Source organism: Notolepis coatsorum (genome assembly GCF_963971535.1).
Source record: "Notolepis coatsorum genome assembly, chromosome: 5".
NCBI classification, from domain to species: Eukaryota; Metazoa; Chordata; class Actinopteri; order Aulopiformes; family Paralepididae; genus Notolepis; species Notolepis coatsorum.
The window spans coordinates 52,988,866-53,016,060 of NC_140169.1; the positions used below are offsets into that span (position 1 = coordinate 52,988,866).

Below are 27,195 nucleotides of genomic sequence, written 5' to 3' on the forward strand. Positions count from 1 at the left end.
ACCCTGAACTGTCCTGGGGCAGAGTGGGCCGGCACCCTGAACTGTCCTGGGGCAGAGTGGGCCGGCACCCTGAACTGTCCTGGGGCAGAGTGGGCCGGCACCCTGAACTGTCCTGGGGCAGAGTGGGCCGGCACCCTGAACTGTCCTGGGGCAGAGTGGGCCGGCACCCTGAACTGTCCTGGGGCAGAGTGGGCCGGCACCCTGAACTGTCCTGGGGCAGAGTGGGCCGGCACCCTGAACTGTCCTGGGGCAGAGTGGGCCGGCACCCTGAACTGTCCTGGGGCAGAGTGGGCCGGCAGCGCCCTCGACGACTGTGACATGTTCTCGGAACACAAACAACCCAGACGGTCTTTTTCCTCTAGTGTGTCATGATAACGGGTTCTGCCGGACGTTCCCCTCTAGTGTGTCATGATAACGGGTTCTGCCGGACGTTCCCCTCTAGTGTGTCATGATAACGGGTTCTGCCGGACGTTCCCCTCTAGTGTGTCATGATAACGGGTTCTGCCGGACGTTCCCCTCTAGTGTGTCATGATAACGGGTTCTGCCGGACGTTCCCCTCTAGTGTGTCATGATAACGGGTTCTGCCGGACGTTCCCCTCTAGTGTGTCATGATAACGGGTTCTGCCGGACGTTCCCCTCTAGTGTGTCATGATAACAGGTTCTGCCGGACGTTCCCCTCTAGTGTGTCATGATAACAGGTTCTGCCGGACGTTCCCCTCTAGTGTGTCATGATAACGGGTTCTGCCGGACGTTCCCCTCTAGTGTGTCATGATAACGGGTTCTGCCGGACGTTCCCCTCTAGTGTGTCATGATAACGGGTTCTGCCGGACGTTCCCCTCTAGTGTGTCATGATAACGGGTTCTGCCGGACGTTCCCCTCTAGTGTGTCATGATAACGGGTTCTGCCGGACGTTCCCCTCTAGTGTGTCATGATAACGGGTTCTGCCCCCTGGGCAGCTGGCATGGCGTTAGAACGCAGTGTGGAGTCCGGTCTGGCAGTGTGATGCTAACAAATGGCTTACTACTAGGGATGTCCGATATTATCGGCCGATATCGGCATTAAAATGTGATATCGGAAAATATCGGTATCGGTTTTCAATTTTTTTTTTTTTTTTTTATATATTTCTATAACCTTTATTTACCCAGGCAAGTAAGTAAGAACAAATTCTGATTTTATTTATTGTCAAAAGTATGCATAATGTTGTGTTAATTCCACAACAAGAGATATGTAATGTTAATTACCTGAAATTATTCCATTTTTGGGGGGGGGGGGGGGAACCCTGCATAAATATCGGTATCGGTTGAGGAAATTAAGAGTTGGACAATATCGGTATATCGGTATCGGTAAAAAAGACAATATCGAACATCCCTAGTTACTACTAAGCTGTACTGCTTGTGCTTTGCATAGAAGGTCCGTTTGACGGGTCATAAAAAGTGCAGGTTTACACAACATTGAATGTGCTTCTACCTACCTATCTATAAATCAATATATATATATAGTTCCTGGACTACAGTGCTGAGGTAACATTACAAAACCATTCTCTGCATGCAGTCGACTGCATAGATGCATAATGCAAGCAAGGCCAGAATCCAGCTGGACATGCAAATAAATAATTAGTATGTAAATGAGTATGTACTGTACATTTGTCCCAACGGTAATAATTTTTCCAATCGAAAAGCGCAAGTCATGGCTTCTCTCTGATCAATCCTGCGGTTCAATCAAAACGGCCCGTCGTCTCTCTCCGGCGTCACGAAGAGGGGGTCCGCCACCCGCGGCTTGGGCACCCCGGCGGCGGTCTGGGTCTGCGGCAGCGACAGCCTCCTCTTGGCCGTCAGCAGCCGCAGCACCTCGTTCACCTGGGCCTCCAGCACGGAGAGGCGTCCGCCCAGAGCCCGGATGTCGCCCTTCAGCTCCGCCTTGGCCTCCAGGAGGGCGGCCTGCAGCAGGGCCTGCAGCTCGGGCTGCTGCTGCTGGGGGGCGCAGGAGAACGGGCTCCTCTCCATCGGGCTCCGCTCGTAGTAGGGGCTCCGCGGCGGGGGCGGGTAGCCGGCCCGGTCCAGGCGCAGGTCGCTCCTGGTGATGCCGCTGTCGCACGAGTCCGTCTTGTGCAGCAGGCCGGCGCCCTTCTCCTCCTCCTCGCCACACGCGCTGCTCGTCTCCCCGGCGTCCGAGTCCCGGTGGCGGGTCGACCGTTCCTCCTCCGCCTGGGGCTCCTCCTCCGCCTGGGGCTCCTCCCCCGCCGCCTGGGGCTCCTCCCCCCCCGTCTGGGGCTCCTCCTCCACCCGGGGCTCCTCCTCCGCCCAGTCCTCGTCTTTCCGCTGCCTCCCGTCTCGCTCGAGGACGAGGGGCGCCGGCACGACCGCCGTGGCGCTCCTGAACCTCGACCAGCATCGACCGCCTCCTCCGCCCCCCCTGGGCCGCGTGACGCCGCCGACCTGCAGGCAGTTCCGGTCGACCGCGCGGGAACTGGGGTTGAGTTCCAGAGCCGCTTCGCCGCGGTCGCCACTCGGCTCCGACTTCTCGGCGAGGACGAATGCGAGCGACGCCCGCGGCGTGTTCCGGGGGACCGTGACCGTACGAGAGGAGCCACCGCCGCCTGCACTCTCCTCGCCCGCTGCACCGGCCGCGTGGCAGTCGCGCAGAGTGGCGCCATGGTGCTGTTGCGAGTACTGGGGCGGGCGGGCGTCCGAGTCGGCCTGGTCCTGGGGCTCCGCCCGCAAGTGTCTGCACTCGAGGTAGGTCGGCGTCAGCCCCGGCACCGGCAGGTCTCTCTGCTGCTTGAAGCGCTGGAAGAGCTTGCGTACGGGGTGGTCCTCGGGGATGGAGAGGGACACCTCGCTCCTCTGGTGCTCCTCCTCTCGCCTCACATCCGCGATCTTCCTGAAGATGACCTGCGAGAGGGAACAGCGATCTCGGAGTTAGGACCGTGACGTGAGGGAGGGTCTGGCCCTCGTCAACATTTAACACGTCAGTTCCTTCCACGTTTGGAATATGTGAGCAGGTCGATAACCCATCAGCTATCAGTAGCAACTAGCAAGCTAAACTACCAGTAATACTATCAGTAGCAACTAGCAAGCTAAACTACCAGTAGCAACTATCAGTAGCAACTAGCAAGCTAAACTACCAGTAGCAACTATCAGTAGCAACTAGCAAGCTAAACTACCAGTAGCAACTATCAGTAGCAACTAGCAAGCTAAACTACCAGTAGCAACTATCAGTAGCAACTAGCAAGCTAAACTACCAGTAGCAACTATCAGTAGCAACTAGCAAGCTAAACTACCAGTAGCAACTATCAGTAGCAACTATCAGTAGCAACTAGCAAGCTAAACTACCAGTAGCAACTATCAGTAGCAACTAGCAAGCTAAACTACCAGTAGCAACTATCAGTAGCAACTATCAGTAGCAACTAGCAAGCTAAACTACCAGTAGCAACTATCAGTAGCAACTATCAGTAGCAACTAGCAAGCTAAACTACCAGTAGCAACTATCAGTAGCAACTATCAGTAGCAACTAGCAAGCTAAACTACCAGTAGCAACTATCAGTAGCAACAATCAGTAGCAACTAGCAAGCTAAACTACCAGTAGCAACTATCAGTAGCAACTATCAGTAGCAACTAGCAAGCTAAACTACCAGTAGCAACTATCAGTAGCAACTATCAGTAGCAACTAGCAAGCTAAACTACCAGTAGCAACTATCAGTAGCAACAATCAGTAGCAACTAGCAAGCTAAACTACCAGTAGCAACTATCAGTAGCAACTATCAGTAGCAACAATCAGTAGCAACTAGCAAGCTAAACTACCAGTAGCAACTATCAGTAGCAACTAGCAAGCTAAACTACCAGTAGCAACTATCAGTAGCAACTATCAGTAGCAACTAGCAAGCTAAACTACCAGTAGCAACTATCAGTAGCAACTATCAGTAGCAACTAGCAAGCTAAACTACCAGTAGCAACTATCAGTAGCAACTATCAGTAGCAACTAGCAAGCTAAACTACCAGTAGCAACTATCAGTAGCAACTAGCAAGCTAAACTACCAGTAGCAACTATCAGTAGCAACTATCAGTAGCAACTAGCAAGCTAAACTACCAGTAGCAACTATCAGTAGCAACTATCAGTAGCAACTAGCAAGCTAAACTACCAGTAGCAACTATCAGTAGCAACAATCAGTAGTAACTATCAGTAGCAACTATCAGTAGCAACTCTCAGTAGCAACTAGCAAGCTAAACTACCAGTAGCAACTAGCAAGCTAAACTACCAGTAGCAACTCTCAGTAGCAACTCTCAGTAGCAACTAGCAAGCTAAACTACCAGTAGCAACTATCAGTAGCAACAATCAGTAGCAACTATCAGTAGCAACTCTCAGTAGCAACTATCAGTAGCAACTATCAGTAGCAACTAGCAAGCTAAACTACCAGTAGCAACTAGCAAGCTAAACTACCAGTAGCAACTATCAGTAGCAACTTTCAGTAGCAACTAGCAAGCTAAACTACCAGTAGCAACTAGCAAGCTAAACTACCAGTAGCAACTCTCAGTAGCAACTCTCAGTAGCAACTAGCAAGCTAAACTACCAGTAGCAACTATCAGTAGCAACTCTCAGTAGCAACTCTCAGTAGCAACTATCAGTAGCAACTATCAGTAGCAACTAGCAAGCTAAACTACCAGTAGCAACTAGCAAGCTAAACTACCAGTAGCAACTATCAGTAGCAACTAGCAAGCTAAACTACCAGTAGCAACTACCAGTAGCAACTAGCAAGCTAAACTACCAGTAGCAACTCTCAGTAGCAACTCTCAGTAGCAACTAGCAAGCTAAACTACCAGTAGCAACTCTCAGTAGCAACTCTCAGTAGCAACTAGCAAGCTAAACTACCAGTAGCAACTATCAGTAGCAACAATCAGTAGCAACTATCAGTAGCAACTCTCAGTAGTAACTATCAGTAGCAACTATCAGTAGCAACTAGCAAGCTAAACTACCAGTAGCAACTATCAGTAGCAACTATCAGTAGCAACTAGCAAGCTAAACTATCAGTAGCAACTATCAGTAGCAACTAGCAAGCTAAACTACCAGTAGCAACTATCAGTAGCAACTAGCAAGCTAAACTACCAGTAGCAACTATCAGTAGCAACTATCAGTAGCAACTAGCAAGCTAAACTACCAGTAGCAACTATCAGTAGCAACTATCAGTAGCAACTAGCAAGCTAAACTACCAGTAGCAACTATCAGTAGCAACTATCAGTAGCAACTAGCAAGCTAAACTACCAGTAGCAACTATCAGTAGCAACAATCAGTAGTAACTATCAGTAGCAACTATCAGTAGCAACTCTCAGTAGCAACTAGCAAGCTAAACTACCAGTAGCAACTAGCAAGCTAAACTACCAGTAGCAACTCTCAGTAGCAACTCTCAGTAGCAACTATCAAGCTAAACTACCAGTAGCAACTATCAGTAGCAACAATCAGTAGCAACTATCAGTAGCAACTCTCAGTAGCAACTATCAGTAGCAACTATCAGTAGCAACTAGCAAGCTAAACTACCAGTAGCAACTAGCAAGCTAAACTACCAGTAGCAACTATCAGTAGCAACTAGCAAGCTAAACTACCAGTAGCAACTAGCAAGCTAAACTACCAGTAGCAACTCTCAGTAGCAACTCTCAGTAGCAACTAGCAAGCTAAACTACCAGTAGCAACTATCAGTAGCAACTCTCAGTAGCAACTCTCAGTAGCAACTCTCAGTAGCAACTAGCAAGCTAAACTACCAGTAGCAACTAGCAAGCTAAACTACCAGTAGCAACTCTCAGTAGCAACTCTCAGTAGCAACTAGCAAGCTAAACTACCAGTAGCAACTATCAGTAGCAACAATCAGTAGTAACTATCAGTAGCAACTATCAGTAGCAACTCTCAGTAGCAACTATCAGTAGCAACTATCAGTAGCAACTAGCAAGCTAAACTACCAGTAGCAACTAGCAAGCTAAACTACCAGTAGCAACTCTCAGTAGCAACTAGCAAGCTAAACTACCAGTAGCAACTATCAGTAGCAACTAGCAAGCTAAACTACCAGTAGCAACTATCAGTAGCAACTAGCAAGCTAAACTACCAGTAGCAACTATCAGTAGCAACTAGCAAGCTAAACTACCAGTAGCAACTAGCAAGCTAAACTACCAGTAGCAACTAGCAAGCTAAACTACCAGTAGCAACTATCAGTAGCAACTAGCAAGCTAAACTACCAGTAGCAACTAGCAAGCTAAACTACCAGTAGCAACTAGCAAGCTAAACTACCAGTAGCAACTAGCAAGCTAAACTACCAGTAGCAACTAGCAAGCTAAACTACCAGTAGCAACTATCAGTAACAACTCTCAGTAGTAACTATCAGTAGCAACTATCAGTAGCAACTATCAGTAGCAACTCTCAGTAGCAACTATCAGTAGCAACTAGCAAGCTAAACTCTCAGTAGCAACTATCAGTAGCAACTAGCAAGCTAAACTACCAGTAGCAACTATCAGTAGCAACTCTCAGTAGCAACTATCAAGCTAAACTACCAGTAGCAACTATCAGTAGCAACTCTCAGTAGCAACTATCAGTAGCAACTAGCAAGCTAAACTACCAGTAGCAACTATCAGTAGCAACTATCAGTAGCAACTAGCAAGCTAAACTACCAGTAGCAACTATCAGTAGCAACTCTCAGTAGCAACTAGCAAGCTAAACTACCAGTAGCAACTATCAGTAGCAACTATCAGTAGCAACTAGCAAGCTAAACTACCAGTAGCAACTATCAGTAGCAACTAGCAAGCTAAACTACCAGTAGCAACTAGCAAGCTAAACTACCAGTAGCAACTATCAGTAGCAACTCTCAGTAGCAACTATCAGTAGCAACTATCAGTAGCAACTAGCAAGCTAAACTATCAGGGGGTCATCCCTATGTTCCCCGGGTCCTATGTTCCTCGCTTTTTTTAAAGAAAGGGTCCTATGTTCCCCACTCCCGGAAAAAGGGTTCTATGTTCCCCGTTCCCGCCCACTTCCCGAACAAAAAAAGGGTCCTATGTTCCCCGCTGAAATAAGGTCCTATGTTCCCCGGTAACGATAAAGGCTCGCCACCCCAGCGCACGTACCGGCAGTGAGCTACAGCAGTGGTTTTAAACCAGTGGTAAAATAGCATAAAAGATAGCCACTTATACTATTCTGAGAAGATAATTAATCTGTATCGCAACGGAGTCACGGATCTGGTCGGGGCAGGTAGCATTATGTCGGGAAAATTTTTATGAAATAGACAAATGTGAATTAAAGAATTTAAAACAAAGTTTAGCCTATTAAATCGACTCCGTTGCGATACAGATGAATTATCTACTCAGAATAGTATAAGTGGCTATCTTTTTTTTAATTTTATTTGTATTTTTTAATCCTCTCTTTCTCTGATTTTCCTGTTTTCTCCCCGTCCCAATTTTTTGTCGTTGTGCCAATTCCCCCCCTCCCCTACCTGTTTGTTGTGCGCATGTTCTCCTACTTGTCGGTACAAGGGAACCCTGAAGTCATCCGCACGCTTCCTCCGACACAGTGACTCTTTTTTCACCTGGCAGCGCGGACTCTCATTGGTGAAGCGTAACGCGTGGGAGGTCACGCTGCCTTCATCAAGTCCTGACTCCGCTGAGCAGGCGCCCAGACCTGACCTGTAGGCGTCGCTGTCCACAACGCCAGATTCTCACCCATGACTTGCCCTCCCCCTAACTCAGCCAAATGGGTTAGTATAGCGATCAGCCCAAGCCAAGGCAATGCTGACTCCGGGAGTCGAGACTGCAGTCTCCTTCATTGGTGATGAGCGCAATCTCCGCTACGCCACCTGACCGCCCCCTAAGTGGCTATCTTTTATGTGCATTTTACCACTGGTTGAAAACCACTGCTGTGTAGATCACTGCCGGTACGTGCGTGCAGAACCTTTATTTCAGCGGGGACTGTACGTGTTTATTTGGACATTTACAGGGGCCATACAGATATATGGCGCCTCACCCGCTTGCGTAGGTTGCAGGTGAGGACCAGGTTGCGGGAGAAGGTGTTGGCGAAGGCCGTGTAGAACTGCAGCACTCTCAGCAGGGCCTCCCTCCGGATCACGTGCAGGTCGCAGTAGGTGAGCGCCCGCACGTTGGCACACGCCCGCGCCTGCGAGCCGTCCTTCCAGAAGACGTCTCCAAACACGTCGCCCTTACCTGGAAATCAACATGGGCAACATAAGAAGTCTTTATTTTGTCATGCAGATTTGTTAACACACACATGCGCGATGGGCGACCCACGGGAACACACATGCACTGAATCACCGATGAAATGTTCTCTGCACTTCCCATCCCGTCGTCCTTCCCCCCAAGAGCAGCTGGGAGCAGACATGGGCGTCGGCGTGGGGCCGCACCCCGGGGACCAATCCAAGTGCTCCTGTCCGTCTTTGCCAGGGACGCGACAACGTTAGCAATCTCTGTTGTGCATGTTTTTCCATTGGGTTCATCTTATCGAGGGGAAACCCTTGCGAGCACAGAGGGGGAGAATATGCAAACTCCACACAGAAAGGCCCGGGAGATACCCCACCTGGCAACGTGGCAACCTGGTCCCCAAGCGGGAATGGAACCCAAGACCTTCTAGCCACTACACCACCATGCTGTGAGGAGACAGTGTTAACCACTACACCACCGTGCTGTGAGGTGACAGTGTTAACCACTACACCACCGTGCTGTGAGGAGACCGTGTTAACCACTACACCACCGTGCTGTGAGGAGACAGTGTTAACCACTACACCACCGTGCTGTGAGGTGACAGTGTTAACCACTACACCACCGTGCTGTGAGGAGACAGTGTTAACCACTACACCACCGTGCCACTAGGGGGAGACAGTGTTAACCACTACACCACCGTGCTGTGAGGAGACAGTGTTAACCACTACACCACCGTGCCACTAGGGGGAGACAGTGTTAACCACTACACCACATTGCTGTGAGGAGACAGTGTTAACCACTACACCACCGTGCTGTGAGGAGACAGTGTTAACCACTACACCACCGTGCCACTAGGGGGAGACAGTGTTAACCACTACACCACCGTGCTGTGAGGAGACAGTGCTAACCACTACACCACTGTGCTGTGAGGCGACAGTGTTAACCACTACACCACCGTGCTGTGAGGAGACAGTGCTAACCACTAACACCACCGTGCCACTAGGAGGAGACAGTGTTAACCACTACACCACCGTGCCACTAGGAGGAGACAGTGTTAACCACTAACACCACCGTGCCACTAGGAGGAGACAGTGCTAACCACTACACCACTGTGCTGTGAGGCGACAGTGTTAACCACTACACCACTGTGCTGTGAGGAGACAGTGTTAACCACTAACACCACCGTGCTGTGAGGAGACAGTGTTAACCACTACACCACTGTGCTGTGAGGAGACAGTGTTAACCACTACACCACCATGCTGTGAGGAGACAGTGTTAACCACTACACCACCGTGCTGTGAGGTGACAGTGTTAACCACTACACCACATTGCTGTGAGGAGACAGTGTTAACCACTACACCACCGTGCCACTAGGGGGAGACAGTGTTAACCACTACACCACCATGCTGTGAGGTGACAGTGTTAACCACTACACCACATTGCTGTGAGGAGACAGTGTTAACCACTACACCACCGTGCCACTAGGGGGAGACAGTGTTAACCACTACACCACCGTGCTGTGAGGAGACTGTGTTAACCACTACACCACCGTGCTGTGAGGAGACAGTGTTAACCACTACACCACCGTGCTGTGAGGAGACAGTGTTAACCACTACACCACCGTGCTGTGAGGAGACAGTGTTAACCACTACACCACCGTGCTGTGAGGAGACAGTGTTAACCACTACACCACCGTGCCACTAGGGGGAGACAGTGTTAACCACTACACCACCGTGCTGTGAGGAGACAGTGCTAACCACTACACCACTGTGCTGTGAGGCGACAGTGTTAACCACTACACCACCGTGCCACTAGGGGGAGACAGTGTTAACCACTACACCACCGTGCCACTAGGAGGAGACAGTGTTAACCACTACACCACTGTGCTGTGAGGCGACAGTGTTAACCACTACACCACCGTGCCACTAGGGGGAGACAGTGTTAACCACTACACCACCGTGCTGTGAGGAGACAGTGCTAACCACTACACCACTGTGCTGTGAGGCGACAGTGTTAACCACTACACCACCGTGCTGTGAGGAGACAGTGCTAACCACTACACCACTGTGCTGTGAGGAGACAGTGTTAACCACTACACCACCATGCTGTGAGGAGACAGTGTTAACCACTACACCACCGTGCTGTGAGGTGACAGTGTTAACCACTACACCACATTGCTGTGAGGAGACAGTGTTAACCACTACACCACCGTGCCACTAGGGGGAGACAGTGTTAACCACTACACCACCATGCTGTGAGGTGACAGTGTTAACCACTACACCACATTGCTGTGAGGAGACAGTGTTAACCACTACACCACCGTGCCACTAGGGGGAGACAGTGTTAACCACTACACCACCGTGCTGTGAGGAGACTGTGTTAACCACTACACCACCGTGCTGTGAGGAGACAGTGTTAACCACTACACCACCGTGCTGTGAGGAGACAGTGTTAACCACTACACCACCGTGCTGTGAGGAGACAGTGCTAACCACTACACCACTGTGCTGTGAGGAGACAGTGTTAACCACTACACCACCGTGCTGTGAGGAGACAGTGTTAACCACTACACCACCGTGCCACTAGGGGGAGACAGTGTTAACCACTACACCACCGTGCTGTGAGGAGACAGTGCTAACCACTACACCACTGTGCTGTGAGGCGACAGTGTTAACCACTACACCACCGTGCTGTGAGGAGACAGTGTTAACCACTACACCACTGTGCTGTGAGGAGACAGTGTTAACCACTACACCACCATGCTGTGAGGAGACAGTGTTAACCACTACACCACCGTGCTGTGAGGTGACAGTGTTAACCACTACACCACATTGCTGTGAGGAGACAGTGTTAACCACTACACCACCGTGCCACTAGGGGGAGACAGTGTTAACCACTACACCACCATGCTGTGAGGTGACAGTGTTAACCACTACACCACATTGCTGTGAGGAGACAGTGTTAACCACTACACCACCGTGCCACTAGGGGGAGACAGTGTTAACCACTACACCACCGTGCTGTGAGGAGACTGTGTTAACCACTACACCACCGTGCTGTGAGGAGACAGTGTTAACCACTACACCACCGTGCTGTGAGGAGACAGTGTTAACCACTACACCACCGTGCTGTGAGGAGACAGTGCTAACCACTACACCACTGTGCTGTGAGGCGACAGTGTTAACCACTACACCACCGTGCTGTGAGGAGACAGTGTTAACCACTACACCACCGTGCTGTGAGGAGACAGTGCTAACCACTACACCACTGTGCTGTGAGGAGACAGTGTTAACCACTACACCACCGTGCTGTGAGGAGACAGTGTTAACCACTACACCACCGTGCTGTGAGGTGACAGTGTTAACCACTACACCACCGTGCTGTGAGGAGACAGTGTTAACCACTACACCACCGTGCTGTGAGGAGACAGTGTTAACCACTACACCACCATGCTGTGAGGTGACAGTGTTAACCACTACACCACCGTGCTGTGAGGAGACAGTGTTAACCACTACACCACCGTGCTGTGAGGAGACAGTGTTAACCACTACACCACCGTGCCACTAGGGGGAGACAGTGTTAACCACTACACCACCGTGCTGTGAGGAGACAGTGCTAACCACTACACCACTGTGCTGTGAGGCGACAGTGTTAACCACTACACCACCGTGCCACTAGGGGGAGACAGTGTTAACCACTACACCACCGTGCTGTGAGGAGACAGTGCTAACCACTACACCACTGTGCTGTGAGGCGACAGTGTTAACCACTACACCACCGTGCTGTGAGGAGACAGTGCTAACCACTACACCACTGTGCTGTGAGGAGACAGTGTTAACCACTACACCACCATGCTGTGAGGAGACAGTGTTAACCACTACACCACCGTGCTGTGAGGTGACAGTGTTAACCACTACACCACATTGCTGTGAGGAGACAGTGTTAACCACTACACCACCGTGCCACTAGGGGGAGACAGTGTTAACCACTACACCACCATGCTGTGAGGTGACAGTGTTAACCACTACACCACATTGCTGTGAGGAGACAGTGTTAACCACTACACCACCGTGCCACTAGGGGGAGACAGTGTTAACCACTACACCACCGTGCTGTGAGGAGACTGTGTTAACCACTACACCACCGTGCTGTGAGGAGACAGTGTTAACCACTACACCACCGTGCTGTGAGGAGACAGTGTTAACCACTACACCACCGTGCTGTGAGGAGACAGTGCTAACCACTACACCACTGTGCTGTGAGGCGACAGTGTTAACCACTACACCACCGTGCTGTGAGGAGACAGTGTTAACCACTACACCACCGTGCTGTGAGGAGACAGTGCTAACCACTACACCACTGTGCTGTGAGGAGACAGTGTTAACCACTACACCACCGTGCTGTGAGGAGACAGTGTTAACCACTACACCACCATGCTGTGAGGTGACAGTGTTAACCATTACACCACCGTGCTGTGAGGAGACAGTGTTAACCACTACACCACCGTGCTGTGAGGAGACAGTGTTAACCACTACACCACCGTGCCACTAGGGGGAGACAGTGTTAACCACTACACCACCGTGCTGTGAGGAGACGGTGTTAACCACTACACCACCGTGCTGTGAGGTGACAGTGTTAACCACTACACCACCGCGCTGTGAGGCGACAGTGTTAACCACTACACCACCGCGCTGTGAGGAGACGGTGTTAACCACTACACCACCGTGCTGTGAGGAGACAGTGTTAACCACTACACCACCGTGCTGTGAGGAGACAGTGTTAACCACTACACCACCGTGCTGTGAGGAGACAGTGTTAACCACTACACCACCGTGCTGTGAGGAGACAGTGTTAACCACTACACCACCGTGCTGTGAGGAGACAGTGTTAACCACTACACCACCGTGCTGTGAGGCGACAGTGTTAACCACTACACCACCATGCTGTGAGGTGACGGTGTTAACCACTACACCACCGTGCTGTGAGGAGACAGTGTTAACCACTACACCACCGTGCTGTGAGGAGACAGTGTTAACCACTACACCACCGTGCCACTAGGGGGAGACAGTGTTAACCACTACACCACCGTGCTGTGAGGAGACAGTGTTAACCACTACACCACCGTGCTGTGAGGTGACAGTGTTAACCACTACACCACCGCGCTGTGAGGCGACAGTGTTAACCACTACACCACCGCGCTGTGAGGAGACAGTGTTAACCACTACACCACCGTGCTGTGAGGAGACAGTGTTAACCACTACACCACCGTGCTGTGAGGAGACAGTGTTAACCACTACACCACCGTGCTGTGAGGAGACAGTGTTAACCACTACACCACCGTGCTGTGAGGAGACAGTGTTAACCACTACACCACCGTGCTGTGAGGCGACAGTGTTAACCACTACACCACCGTGCCACTAGGGGGAGACAGTGTTAACCACTACACCACCGTGCTGTGAGGAGAGAGTGTTAACCACTACACCACCGTGCCACTAGGGGGAAACAGTGTTAACCACTACACCACCGTGCCACTAGGGGGAGACAGTGTTAACCACTACACCACCGTGCTGTGAGGCGACAGTGTTAACCACTACACCACTGTGCCACTAGGGGGAGACAGTGTTAACCACTACACCACCGGGCCACTAGGGGGAGACAGTGTTAACCAGACAGTGTTAACCACTACACCACCGGGCCCCTAGGGGGAGACAGTGTTAACCACTACACCACCGTGCCACTAGGGGGAGACAGTGTTAACCACTACACCACCGTGCCACTAGGGGGAGACAGTGTTAACCACTACACCACCGGGCCACTAGGGGGAGACAGTGTTAACCACTACACCACCGTGCCACTAGGGGGAGACAGTGTTAACCACTACACCACCGTGCTGTGAGGAGACAGTGTTAACCACTACACCACCGTGCCACTAGGGGGAGACAGTGTTAACCACTACACCACCGTGCCACTAGGGGGAGACAGTGTTAACCACTACACCACCGTGCCGCCGCACATCAACATCAGGGTTAAATATTGCATTCCTGTGTTGCTGTTGTTGTTGTTGTTGTTTGTACACACCAATTACTAGGCCAGGGATCATCAACTACGTTTGTCTATTTAAATGTGTGTAAGCAGACACTGAGGGGTGGACTTAAAAGAAAACAATAAAACCCAATATATAAATACATTATGAATTACTACTACTACTGATAAAGAACACAACAAACCATGAACTACAGTAACACTAACCCTAATCACCATTAAACTGTTTTAACTCGGCACTGAGGACTGCTCCACTGTGAGCTGCTCCAGGGTCAGTTTAACTGTTTTAACTCAGAGGACTGCTCTGCTGTGAGCTGCTACTCTGCACCCAGACACTCACACAGTTTTCAATGTCTAATTCACTGTCCGTGGTGCTGAACTGGACAGCAGATTGGTGCTGAACTGGACAGCAGAGAGGCTGAACTGAATTGAAAAGTAAAAAATCGAACATTCACTTATGCAAAAACAAAGACTGAAACTGATATCTATCTAACGGAGAATGCTTTTCTTCTTATTTAAACTAGGAAAATGTACAGTATTCACACAGAACACATACAATTGCATACATACATTTTACATGTTAATAATAAACACTGTTAGGACTATCTGACTCTTAATAATAAACACTGTTAGGACTGTCTGACTCTTAATAATAAACACTGTTAGGACTATCTGGCTCTTAATAATAAACACTGTTAGGACTGTCTTACTCTTAATAATAAACACTGTTAGGACTGTCTGACTCTTAATAATAAACACTGTTAGGACTGTCTGACTCTTAATAATAAACACTGTTAGGACTATCTGACTCTTAATAATAAACACTGTTAGGACTATCTGACTCTTAATAATAAACACTGTTAGGACTGTCTGACTCTTAATAATAAACACTGTTAGGACTATCTGACTCTTAATAATAAACACTGTTAGGACTATCTGACTCTTAATAATAAACACTGTTAGGACTATCTGACTCTTAATAATAAACACTGTTAGGACTGTCTGACTCTTAATAATAAACACTGTTAGGACTATCTGACTCTTAATAATAAACACTGTTAGGACTGTCTGACTCTTAATAATAAACACTGTTAGGACTATCTGACTCTTAATAATAAACACTGTTAGGACTATCTGACTCTTAATAATTGTGAGGTTTTGCCCGCTGCTCACCACCTTTTCTCTGTTTCTTTAAAGCCTACTGTTAGAAATTCCCTTCTCACTCACTCTCTCTAGCCCCCACCCTCTCGTTCTTTACTCTCGTTTACTCTCAGTGGCCACACCTGGACTATTATCAATTACCTCTCGCACCTGTGGTGGCAGGCTAATTAGTTCCCCTGTGCTCTTCCCCTCGTTTCGGCGTGGGGTCGTGTTGTATTCATGCTGAGTCATATTCTCTAACATCTAGACTCTTTCGGGAGATCCTCTGGTCTACCAATGCTGTATATGGATTTCTCCAGCCTTGAGATGTTTTGCTCCAGCCTTCGTCTGCTGTCGCCGTAGCCTGTGGAGGAGACTGTTCTGCGCTCCCTGTAACTTCCACGGGAGGCACCCCAGCGTTCCACTGCAGACCCCAGCGCAGCTGTTCGTCCTGACGCACATCTAGACCGACGCGCATCTCCCGGACCCTCGGGCTTGGCACGCTCTCCAGTCACCAGCGCGCAACGCGCATCTGCAAGGGCTTGGCACGCTCTCCAGTCACCAGCGCGCAACGCGCATCTTCAAGGGCTTTGGCCACCTGTCGCCGTTTGCCTGGAGGGAGACATTGTACTGCGCTCTCTAATTCTCTACGGGAGGTATTCCAGTGTTCCACTCCAGACCAGCGCGCCAGATGCGCTCAAGCCTTCGCCACCTGCCGCCGTTTGCCTGGAGGGAGACACTGTACTGCGCTCTCTAATCCTCTACGGGAGGTATTCCAGTGTTCCACTTCAGACCTTCGAGCTTGGCACGCTCCTCCGTACCAGCGCACAGACGCGCATCTTCCAGACCTTCGAGCTTGGCACGCTCCTCCGTACCAGCGCACAGACGCGCATCTTCCAGACCTTCGAGCTTGGCACGCTCCTCCGTACCAGCGCACAGACGCGCATCTTCCAGACCTTCGAGCTTGGCACGCTCTCCAGACCTCAGCGCGCCGACGCGCATCTTCCAGACCTTCCTGCTTGGCACACTCCTCCACGCAGACGCACCAGATGCGTCTCTCGGTTCCGACGCGCACACCAAGGTGTGGCGCGCACTCTGTTCCTCGGCTCCGACAGCGGCTACCCGGTGGACGACACCCTCGCCACCGCCACTGTTCCGACGCGCACACCAAGGTGTGGCGCGCACTCTGTTCCTCGGCTCCGACAGCGGCTACCCGGTGGACGACACCCTCGCCACCGCCACTGTTCCGACGCGCACACCAAGGTGTGGCGCGCACTCTGTTCCTCGGCTCCGACAGCGGCTACCCGGTGGACGACACCCTCGCCACCGCCACTGTTCCGACGCGCACACCAAGGTGTGGCGCGCACTCTGTTCCTCGGCTCCGACAGTCGGCTACCCGGTGGACGACACCCTCGCCACCGCCACTGTTCCAGCACTCTATTCCTCGGCTCGGACAGCCAGCCACCCGGTGGCGATGCCCTCGCCCCGCTGCTGTCCCTGTACCTTTACGCATACGCCTGGGTGAGTTTTGATTGTGATGTCACTCACCCAGCGTAGTGCCCTTGCCCCCGTTCCCGCTGCTGTCCCTGTACCTTTACGCATACGCCTGGGTGAGTTTTGATTGTGATGTCACTCACTCAGCGTAATGCCTCTTGCCCCCGTTCCCGCTGCTGTCCCTGTACCTTTACGCATACGCCTGGGTGAGTTTTGATTGTGATGTCACTCACTCAGCGTAATGCCTCTTGCCCCCGTTCCCGCTGCTGTCCCTGTACCTTTACGCATACGCCTGGGTGAGTTTTGATTGTGATGTCACTCACTCAGCGTAATGCCCCTTGCCCTCGTCCCGCTGCTGTTCCTGTACCATTACGCATACGCCTGGGTGAGTTTTGATTGTGATGTCACTCACCCAGCGTATTGCCTCCTTTAGTTCTCACTTAGTTATTAGTTTGGACATTTCATCTCCCACTCTGTTTTGTTCTCTCGTGGATATTATTTTGGACATTTCATCTCCCACTGTGTGTTTGTTCACACGAAGATAGTATTTACTTTGTTACTTTGTTATTTGGACTGTTCTGCATCTGCTCTGTTTGTTCCCTTTGAATATTAACCCTCTCCTCTGTTCTGCAGAGCGGCCCAGATGTTTTCCCACCAGTCCCCAGTTCCTCCCTGTCCCCAGCCCGCCTCCGCGGTTCTCTGTCCCCAGTTCCTCCCTGTTCCCCAGCCCGCCTCCGCGGGCCTCAGTCCCCTCTGTCCCAAGTTCTCCCCTTCTAGTTCCACCTAGTCCCTAGTCCTCTATCCCTAGTTCTCCTAGTCCCTAGTCCTCTTTCCCTAGTTCTCCTAGTCTCTAGTTCCTCTGTTCCCTAGGCGTTCCCTTAACCTTCCCTTAGGCGTTCCCTTACCTTCCCATAGTGTTCCCTTTTCCTGCCCGCCTCTTAAAGGCACTTTACCTTCCCCTCTTGTGTTATTCCAGTGTTTTGTGTTTTCTCCCTTAAAGGGACAGTGCCCTTTTTCCCTGTTCTAAATAAATATCTGTTTCTTGGCAAACCATCATACCTGTCTTGTGTTGTGCGATTGGGGTCGGTTACAAACCATAACAATAATAAACACTGTTAGGACTGTCTGACCCTTAATAATAAACACTGTTAGGACTATCTGACTCTTAATAATAAACACTGTTAGGACTGTCTGACTCTTAATAATAAACACTGTTAGGACTGTCTTACTCTTAATAATAAACACTGTTAGGACTGTCTGACTCTTAATAATAAACACTGTTAGGACTGTCTGACTCTTAATAATAAACACTGTTAGGACTATCTGACTCTTAATAATAAACACTGTTAGGACTGTCTGACTCTTAATAATAAACACTGTTAGGACTGTCTGACTCTTAATAATAAACACTGTTAGGACTGTCTGACTCTTAATAATAAACACTGTTAGGACTATCTGACTCTTAATAATAAACACTGTTAGGACTATCTGACTCTTAATAATAAACACTGTTAGGACTGTCTGACTCTTAATAATAAACACTGTTAGGACTGTCTGACTCTTAATAATAAACACTGTTAGGACTATCTGACTCTTAATAATAAACACTGTTAGGACTGTCTGACTCTTAATAATAAACACTGTTAGGACTGTCTGACTCTTAATAATAAACACTGTTAGGACTGTCTGACTCTTAATAATAAACACTGTTAGGACTATCTGACTCTTAATAATAAACACTGTTAGGACTATCTGACTCTTAATAATAAACACTGTTAGGACTGTCTGACTCTTAATAATAAACACTGTTAGGACTGTCTGACTCTTAATAATAAACACTGTTAGGACTGTCTGACTCTTAATAATAAACACTGTTAGGACTGTCTGACTCTTAATAATAAACACTGTTAGGACTATCTGACTCTTAATAATAAACACTGTTAGGACTGTCTGACTCTTAATAATAAACACTGTTAGGACTGTCTTACTCTTAATAATAAACACTGTTAGGACTGTCTGACTCTTAATAATAAACACTGTTAGGACTATCTGACTCTTAATAATAAACACTGTTAGGACTGTCTGACTCTTAATAATAAACACTGTTAGGACTATCTGACTCTTAATAATAAACACTGTTAGGACTGTCTGACTCTTAATAATAAACACTGTTAGGACTGTCTGACTCTTAATAATAAACACTGTTAGGACTGTCTGACTCTTAATAATAAACACTGTTAGGACTATCTGACTCTTAATAATAAACACTGTTAGGACTATCTGACTCTTAATAATAAACACTGTTAGGACTGTCTGACTCTTAATAATAAACACTGTTAGGACTATCTGACTCTTAATAATAAACACTGTTAGGACTATCTGACTCTTAATAATAAACACTGTTAGGACTGTCTGACTCTTAATAATAAACACTGTTAGGACTGTCTTACTCTTAATAATAAACACTGTTAGGACTATCTGACTCTTAATAATAAACACTGTTAGGACTGTCTGACTCTTAATAATAAACACTGTTACTATCTGACTCTTAATAATAAACACTGTTAGGACTATCTGACTCTTAATAATAAACACTGTTACTATCTGACTCTTAATAATAAACACTGCATGGACTCTGGTGCAGTGTGTTACACTACGGTTTATACCATGTATACCACCATTGCTACTGTCTGATTATCACTTGCCCTTTATTCTATGTTCTATCACTATTACTACCTATCCTATTTCCCCCAGGGGGGGGGATTAAAACAAAAGGAGCACTTGACTTGTTCAGGCTTTTACCCAGAATGGCGATGACCTCTTCGTCCTGGATGACCTCCAGCGAGCCGGAGACCACGAAGCACAGGGTGTCCACGCTCTCTCCGATGTGGAAGATGAGGTCTCCGGGGGCGCAGTGCGTGGTCTGGAACTCCACCGCCAGGGAGCGTAGGCAGCCGTCGCTCGCCAGCCGGAAGGCCGGGTGGTCGTTGAACACCTGTCTGTTGAGGTGGACGCAGATGTCCGCCCGCATGTCCTTGGGACAGATGGAGAGGACCTGAGAGGGGCCACCCGAAGAGAGACGCTCGTGGTCCTTATTTTGGTTTATCTTTTTCTTATCGGAAGAATTTATGCAGATTTATACATTTCAGTTATCCAAATTATACAACTTCCATTTCCTTCCCCATTCCTATCCCCTAATCCCACCCAGTGAGGGCGACGACAAACATAAAAAATTTAAATAAAATAAATTTTAAATAATTAAACATAAATACAGATGTGACAGACAAAACTACGCCAAAAGAAATGAAGTAAAATTAAAAGAAAACAAGAAAAAATATAAATAGGGAAGACAGTCATAATAATATATAATATAAGTAATACTCTCCATTTTAGTAGCGTAATTTCCAGATGGTAAAACAAATAAAATGGAAAGTAAATTTAACACCCTTAGCAGACCACCACAATGCCATCTCCCCAGTCATATGTGGGCTAGCAGTGTCAGGAAGGTAGATGGGGGAAGGAGGTGGTCCTTATTTGATACATTTAAGATATATCGATAATTATCGATAACTGCGCAATATCGATAAGTGGCGTCAGTAGGGTGTGGCAATGCATCGATCCTAAGGTCGAATCGAATCGTGGTCTCAAATGGAATATTGAATCGTTGCCTGAAGAATCGCAATCGAATCGAAGTGGGGTGAAATATTTACACCCCTATATTATTGATTCATGCTGAGTGAATCAGTTCCCCCAGCCACATTTGTGTATTCATTTCTTTTTGGGGAATTAATTGAACGAAAATGTATCGAATCGAATCGTGGTCAAATGAATGAGATTTCATGTTGCCTGAAGAATCATAATCGAATCGTTACAGGGTCGAATCATTACACCCCTAGGTGTCACAGATCGATATATTTGCATATGTAAATTATATATTCAATATATACACCCCTAGTAGCCATCCTCCTGGGTGCACCCCCCCCCCCCAAGCCAGCACTCATCAACAGAGCCCATTGACAGCCCTCCTCCTCCTCTCTGCTCCCCCTCCCCCCATTTTACCCATTGCTCATTATTCCTCATTATTGCTCATTACCTACATTTTGTACATAGCCAATTTGTTAATTTATATTTATATAGTGTAATATCTGCACACTGCGCATCCTGTTATCTGCACACTTAGTTAGAACTGTATATAGTCATCTTGCTGTTATCTTATTTTATTCAATGTTATTTTTATTTTATTTTATATTATATTATATCGGATGCTGCTACGGTCGGGGGAATCACGAAACAAAGCGGATTTCACTGTAAAAAAAAATAAAATAAAAAAAGTACCAAATGATGTGACGATAAAAAGGAAGTGTGAATGCGCCCACCTTGTCCGTGTCGATGCCCTTGGACATGTGCTCACCTTGTCCGTGTCGATGCCCTTGGACATGTGCTCACCTTGTCCGTGTCGATGCCCTTGGACATGGCCCAGGTGGAGACGATGAAGTCCATGACCCGCTCGCTCAGACCTTTGGGCACCTGGTAGAGCTTCAGGAAGTCCCGCACGTTGTTCAGCATCTCGTGGTAGCGGTTGGTGTTGGTGTACATCTGCTGGAAGATGGTGGTGACGTTGCCGAAGATGGTGGCGTACAACAGGGCTGGAAGCAGATCAATCAATCAATCAATCAATCAATCAGACCAGAGATACCGAGGAGGACAGTTAGTCACACAGCAGGGTGGAAGCGTACAACAGGGCTGGAGCAGATCAATCAATCAATCAATCAATCAATCAGACCAGAGATACCGAGGAGGACAGTTAGTCACACAGCAGGGTGGAAGCGTACAACAGGGCTGATACAGAGGACAGTTAGTCACACAGCAGGGTGGAGGCGTACAACAGGGCTGATACAGCTAGAGGACAGTTAGTCACACAGCAGGGTGGAGGCGTACAACAGGGCTGATACAGAGGACAGTTAGTCACACAGCAGGGTGGAGGCGTACAACAGGGCTGATACAGCTAGAGGACAGTTAGTCACACAGCAGGGTGGAGGCGTACAACAGGGCTGATAGAGGACAGTTAGTCACACAGCAGGGTGGAGGCGTACAACAGGGCTGATACAGAGGACAGTTAGTCACACAGCAGGGTGGAGGCGTACAACAGGGCTGATACAGAGGACAGTTAGTCACACAGCAGGGTGGAGGCGTACAACAGGGCTGATACAGAGGACAGTTAGTCACACAGCAGGGTGGAGGCGTACAACAGGGCTGATACAGAGGACAGTTAGTCACACAGCAGGGTGGAGGCGTACAACAGGGCTGATACAGAGGACAGTTAGTCACACAGCAGGGTGGAGGCGTACAACAGGGCTGATACAGAGGACAGTTAGTCACACAGCAGGGTGGAGGCGTACAACAGGGCTGATACAGAGGACAGTTAGTCACACAGCAGGGTGGAGGCGTACAACAGGGCTGATACAGAGGACAGTTAGTCACACAGCAGGGTGGAGGCGTACAACAGGGCTGATACAGAGGACAGTTAGTCACACAGCAGGGTGGAGGCGTACAACAGGGCTGATACAGAGGACAGTTAGTCACACAGCAGGGATGCGACCCTCTCTGCGCCGCCCCCTTTGCCTCAAATAGATCCGCCATCAGCTCTATTTTTCAATCTTTTAAAATGTTCAGTTGCTATCGCATGCACTGTGTTTCACTACACAGTATGAGTGCATGCTTACCAACTGTTTCACCTGTTTTACTGCAACACTACTATCACCGACATCTAAGAAGGGAGATCCCCCCTTGAACGGCCCTTCTAAGGTTTCTCTCCTCCACATTGCCTGTGGTGCATTTTTTCCTATTGCTAGGTTTTTAGTGAGTTTTTCCTTACCTTCGCGTGGGGTCTGTCTGCGAGTGTTGCATTCATTTATTTAAAATGTTTTGGACTTTATGGTGTTTTTGTTTTGTTCTTGACTTATTGTGATGTTTCTTCTTGACTTGTTTAAAGAAGACGTGTCCGGCCCATGGGGACATTAGCGTGTATTGTCGGGCCTTACAAATACATTTGATTTGATTTGATTTGTAGGCGTACAACAGGGCTGAAACAAACCAGCAGCACTGGAGGCGTGTAAACATGCCCTTGTGCTTCAATCTGATTGGTCTATACGATCTTCTTTGAAATAACAATAAGCTCTGGCGGCTGGGTGGCGTAGCGGAGATTGCGCTCGTCACCAATGCAAGAGACTCCGGTCTCGACTCCCAGAGTCAGCGTTGCCTGCGGCTTGGGCCAGTCGTCATACTATCTCAATTGACAGAGGTAGCGGGTGGAAAGTCGATGGGTGGGGATTGGACGTTGTGGACAGCGACTCCTACAGGTCGGTTGGGGGACGCCTGTTCAGCAGAGAAGTATCGGGGGCAGCGTGAGCAGCGTGAGCCTCCCACGCGTTACTCCTCGCCACCGAGAGTCCGCGCTGTCTGGTGAAAGGATGCGACAGGCTGCCGGGACACGTGATGCAAGGCTTCTATCCTCACTACAGCCGACCAGTGGGAGGCATAGTCTAGCGACGTTCAAGACAGGGAAGGGGAGAATTGGAAATACGAAATTGGGATGGGAGAAAAAATTAAAAATAAGGAGAAAAAGTGGATAAAAAAAATAAGAAATAACAATAAGCTAACTGCCTGTCAATCAAAGTAGGTTAGACTCATTACAACTTTGCCAAAAATCAAAAGTGTAAACATTTTGAGAGCAGAAGAAAACGGTGAAAATGGACTTTGCAGGGCGCCCAAGTGGCGAACCATGTAACATGCTGCGTCGCGGCACGGCCGACCCGGGTTCGACTCCCGGGCCCGGCGTCATTTGCCGAATGTCTTCCCCCCACTCTGTCTCCCGTTCTTCCTCTCTCTCTCTCTCTCTCTCTCTCTCTCTCTACTGGACTGCCCAGTAGTAAAAAGCGATAAACGCTAGATTAATAATTAATCTAGAAAATACCTCTAATAAGACCTAAATAAGTCTAGTTGACCACTGAGCAGCTCCATTGAGGCTCCAATGTGTTTCAGACAGTGCCTTGCTCAAGCTGGATGCAATCCTACCTTGAGGGGAGGGAACAGATGGTGGAGGTAAACGGTACCCTATCCCCCCCCCTCACAGTGAGCTGTGGTGTTCCACAAGGAAGCATACTAGGACCGCTACTGTTCCTAATTTATGCAAATGACATGTCGTCAGCTTGTGACTGCAACTTGTTCCTGTTTGCGGACGACTCAGCCCTGCTGGTCTCTGACAAGAACAAGTTACAGGTTGAAAAAACCCTCAGCTCGGAACTAGGCAGAATCTGCATATGGCTCGCTGATAACAAACTATCATTACACATGGGCAAAACAGAGTCCATTCTCTTCGGTTCAAATAACAAACTCAGCAAGACCGACGGCTTCTCAGTTACAGTGGGTGACAATATTGTCACAAGGAAAGATGAAATTACCTACCTGGGTTCCATCCTAGAGGCTAATCTCTCCTGTGACAAAATGGCATCCAATGTAATAAAAAAAGTCAACCAACGAACTCGATTCTTGTACCGGATCTCCTCTCTGGTAAACAAGAACACCCTGAAGACTCTGGCAGGAGCACTCATTCAGGGGTACTACGACTATGCTTGCACCTCATGGTACCAAAGCACCTCAAAGGCGCTAAAAACAAAATTACAAACATCACAAAACAAACTGGTCAGACTACTGCTTGACCTTACTCCTAGAACCCACCTAACCCCTGCACACTTTGACAACCTAGGATGGCTTAGAGTAGACGACAGAGTACAACAACTTGCAATGGGCCTGGTCTACAAGATACACTACACGACCAAGGTACCCATGTACATGTCAAAATACTTCCCAAAGGTCAGTGAATACCACGATCACAACACCAGAGGGAGCTCCACAAATCATGTTAAACCCAGATTCGGCTCAAATAAGGGACTAAACACGTTTCGCAATTATGCCACATCAATGTGGAACGCCCTACCCAAAGCTGTAAAGGAATGTGGATCACTACCCACTTTCAAAACCTCTCTCAAGGGACACCTACGGGAGACTGCAATTCAACACTGGCCCCTGTAAATATCCTAACCCAACCCCCTCCAATGTACAGTCATTTACCTAGTATGGTTTTGTCAATAGTTCAATGTACAATTGTGTTTGTTTGTACAGTGTCTCCCCCCCCCCCCCCCCCCTCAATGTACAGTGTTACTTGTTTATACAGTGTGCCCCCCGCCCCCCCCCAACCACCTCCAATGTAAATTACCCAGTATGGTTGTCAATATCCCAATGTACCCAACCCCCCCCACCCAACCTCCTCCAATGTACAGTTTCTACGTCAAATGTATATACTCCCTTTTCTTGACTCCTTCTGTATCACAAACAGTACTGTATTTGCAAATCTGGTATGTCATAAATGTATAGATGTAGCAGTACTGACTATCTGTATGTCATGTATGTCATATATGTCTATATGAATTGAAAATGGGGGACCCTGATGGAAACAAGACAAACGTCTTTCTCTGGTCTGCATCCCCTTAACAATTGTATGTATTGAGCCGTACTGTATTGTACCCATTCTGCAATCTGTTAAATAAAGTTTTCATTCATTCATTCATTCAAGCTCCGAGACTGTGGCCTGCTTCCCCCGCCTCTAGGCTACTGTCACCCCGAGCAGGAATGATTCACCAGATGTTGTCGTTCCCCTTAACCCCTTCACTACCACACGACAAAGGGTTAACCTTTCACCACCACTACAAAGGGTCAACGCTTTCACTATACCACATGACAGAAGGTTAACCTTTCACTACCACACTACAAAGGGTCAACGCTTTCACGGTTAACCGTCTGTAGTGTCGCAGTGAAAGCGTTAACCCTTTGTCGGTGTGGCGGTGGAAGGGTTAATCGTCGAATGATGTAGGGGATGACAATGACGGATGAGAGAATGCACATCTACTTTTTTAGAACATCTAAATATACAGTTCAGTTCAGTTCAGTTGTTTTATTATCCCAGATGGGAGACTTGACTCGCAGTCAGGGGCACAGGATGAAAGAAGTACTTTGTTTCCTGCACATACAATATACATACAATATACATACAATATACATACAATATACATACAATATACACGATAAAAAGAACACAAGTACATCTGTTTCCTGGACATACAATATACAATATACAGATAAAAACAACACAAGTACATCTGTTTCCTGGACATACAATATACATACAATATACAGAAGGCAATAACATAACAACTGGTAAGCAAACAAAAAAAAGCTCTAGCATGCTAACTTACGTGTGCAAATTGATTGATTGATCGATTGAGTGATTGAAACCTTTATTTGTTCTCGAAAAGGACATTGAGGTTTCACCCTCATTTGCAACAGTGTCGAGATTACACGGTCAAACAGTTCAGAATACTGTACATATAAAAGGGAAAAATACATTTGCATGAATAGGATGAAAACACAGGCAAAAGAGAAGAAAACAAAGAAAGAGATCAAATTAAAAACAGTTACAAACTGAGGTATTGTGATCATGTTTTAAATTAAAAACAGTTACAGTACATACTGAGGTAGGGAGCTTTGTGATTATGTTTTACATGAAAAACAGTTGCATACTGAGGTAGGGAGGTTAGTGATCATGTTTTAAATAAAAACAGTTACACACTGAGGTAGGGAGGTTTGTGATCATGTTCTTAAATTAAAAACAGTTACATACTGAGGTAGGGAGGTTTGTGATCATGTTCTTATATTAAAAACAGTTACATACTGAGGTAGGGAGGTTTGTGATCATGCTCTTAGCCTCTTAAGCCCTAGCCCTATTTTCTGAAAATCCGCCTAAAATACATACGTAAGTAAATGGAAGATTGCGCCACTTCTACAAGGTCCATTTACATGTTCTTGGTATCTAGGGACATCTATGGATCTCAGGGAATGTATTCCCAGTGTCAGAAATAGTGTGTCTGTTACTAGGCTTGAGTCAATTGTAATGAACCAAAGGAGAATATCAATTAAAAATTTTTTTTTATCTTTGACGGTGAATAACACTATGCTAAAAATGACCAGATATGAGAAACTGCCACTGAGCTAGTTCAGCACCTTCTTGAGATCACATGTAGAAAAGATCTAAGCAAATGAATATAGGAAAGATGATTAAACAATGTTTTGTAGATACAGTACTTAATTCTGCCATCCGGGCACATGCAATTTGAAATATTATTATAGAATACCAGGCCTATAAATGACCTTATTATAGCCAAGTCGCACATCTATGGATCGGGCCAAATCTCCTCTTTCCAATGGCAGAGTTCAATCTGGA

The 27,195-nt window shown here is 47.9% G+C and overlaps 1 protein-coding gene across 1 annotated transcript in view; it reads right to left on the reverse strand.

Annotated features, from left to right (window-relative positions):
- Positions 1 to 1,718: 1,718 nt before the first annotated feature.
- The window catches only part of LOC311228189 (voltage-gated delayed rectifier potassium channel KCNH5-like), a gene marked incomplete at both ends in the record, with an annotated part of 118,442 nt that continues 92,965 nt past the window's right edge, over positions 1,719 to 27,195 (reverse strand). The window contains 4 exons of the mRNA XM_084314101.1: positions 1,719 to 2,891; positions 7,993 to 8,189; positions 19,662 to 19,914; positions 21,306 to 21,505. Coding sequence (XP_084170227.1) covers positions 1,719 to 2,891; positions 7,993 to 8,189; positions 19,662 to 19,914; positions 21,306 to 21,505 — 1,823 coding nt within the window. The remainder of the gene's footprint in view (positions 2,892 to 7,992; positions 8,190 to 19,661; positions 19,915 to 21,305; positions 21,506 to 27,195) is intronic.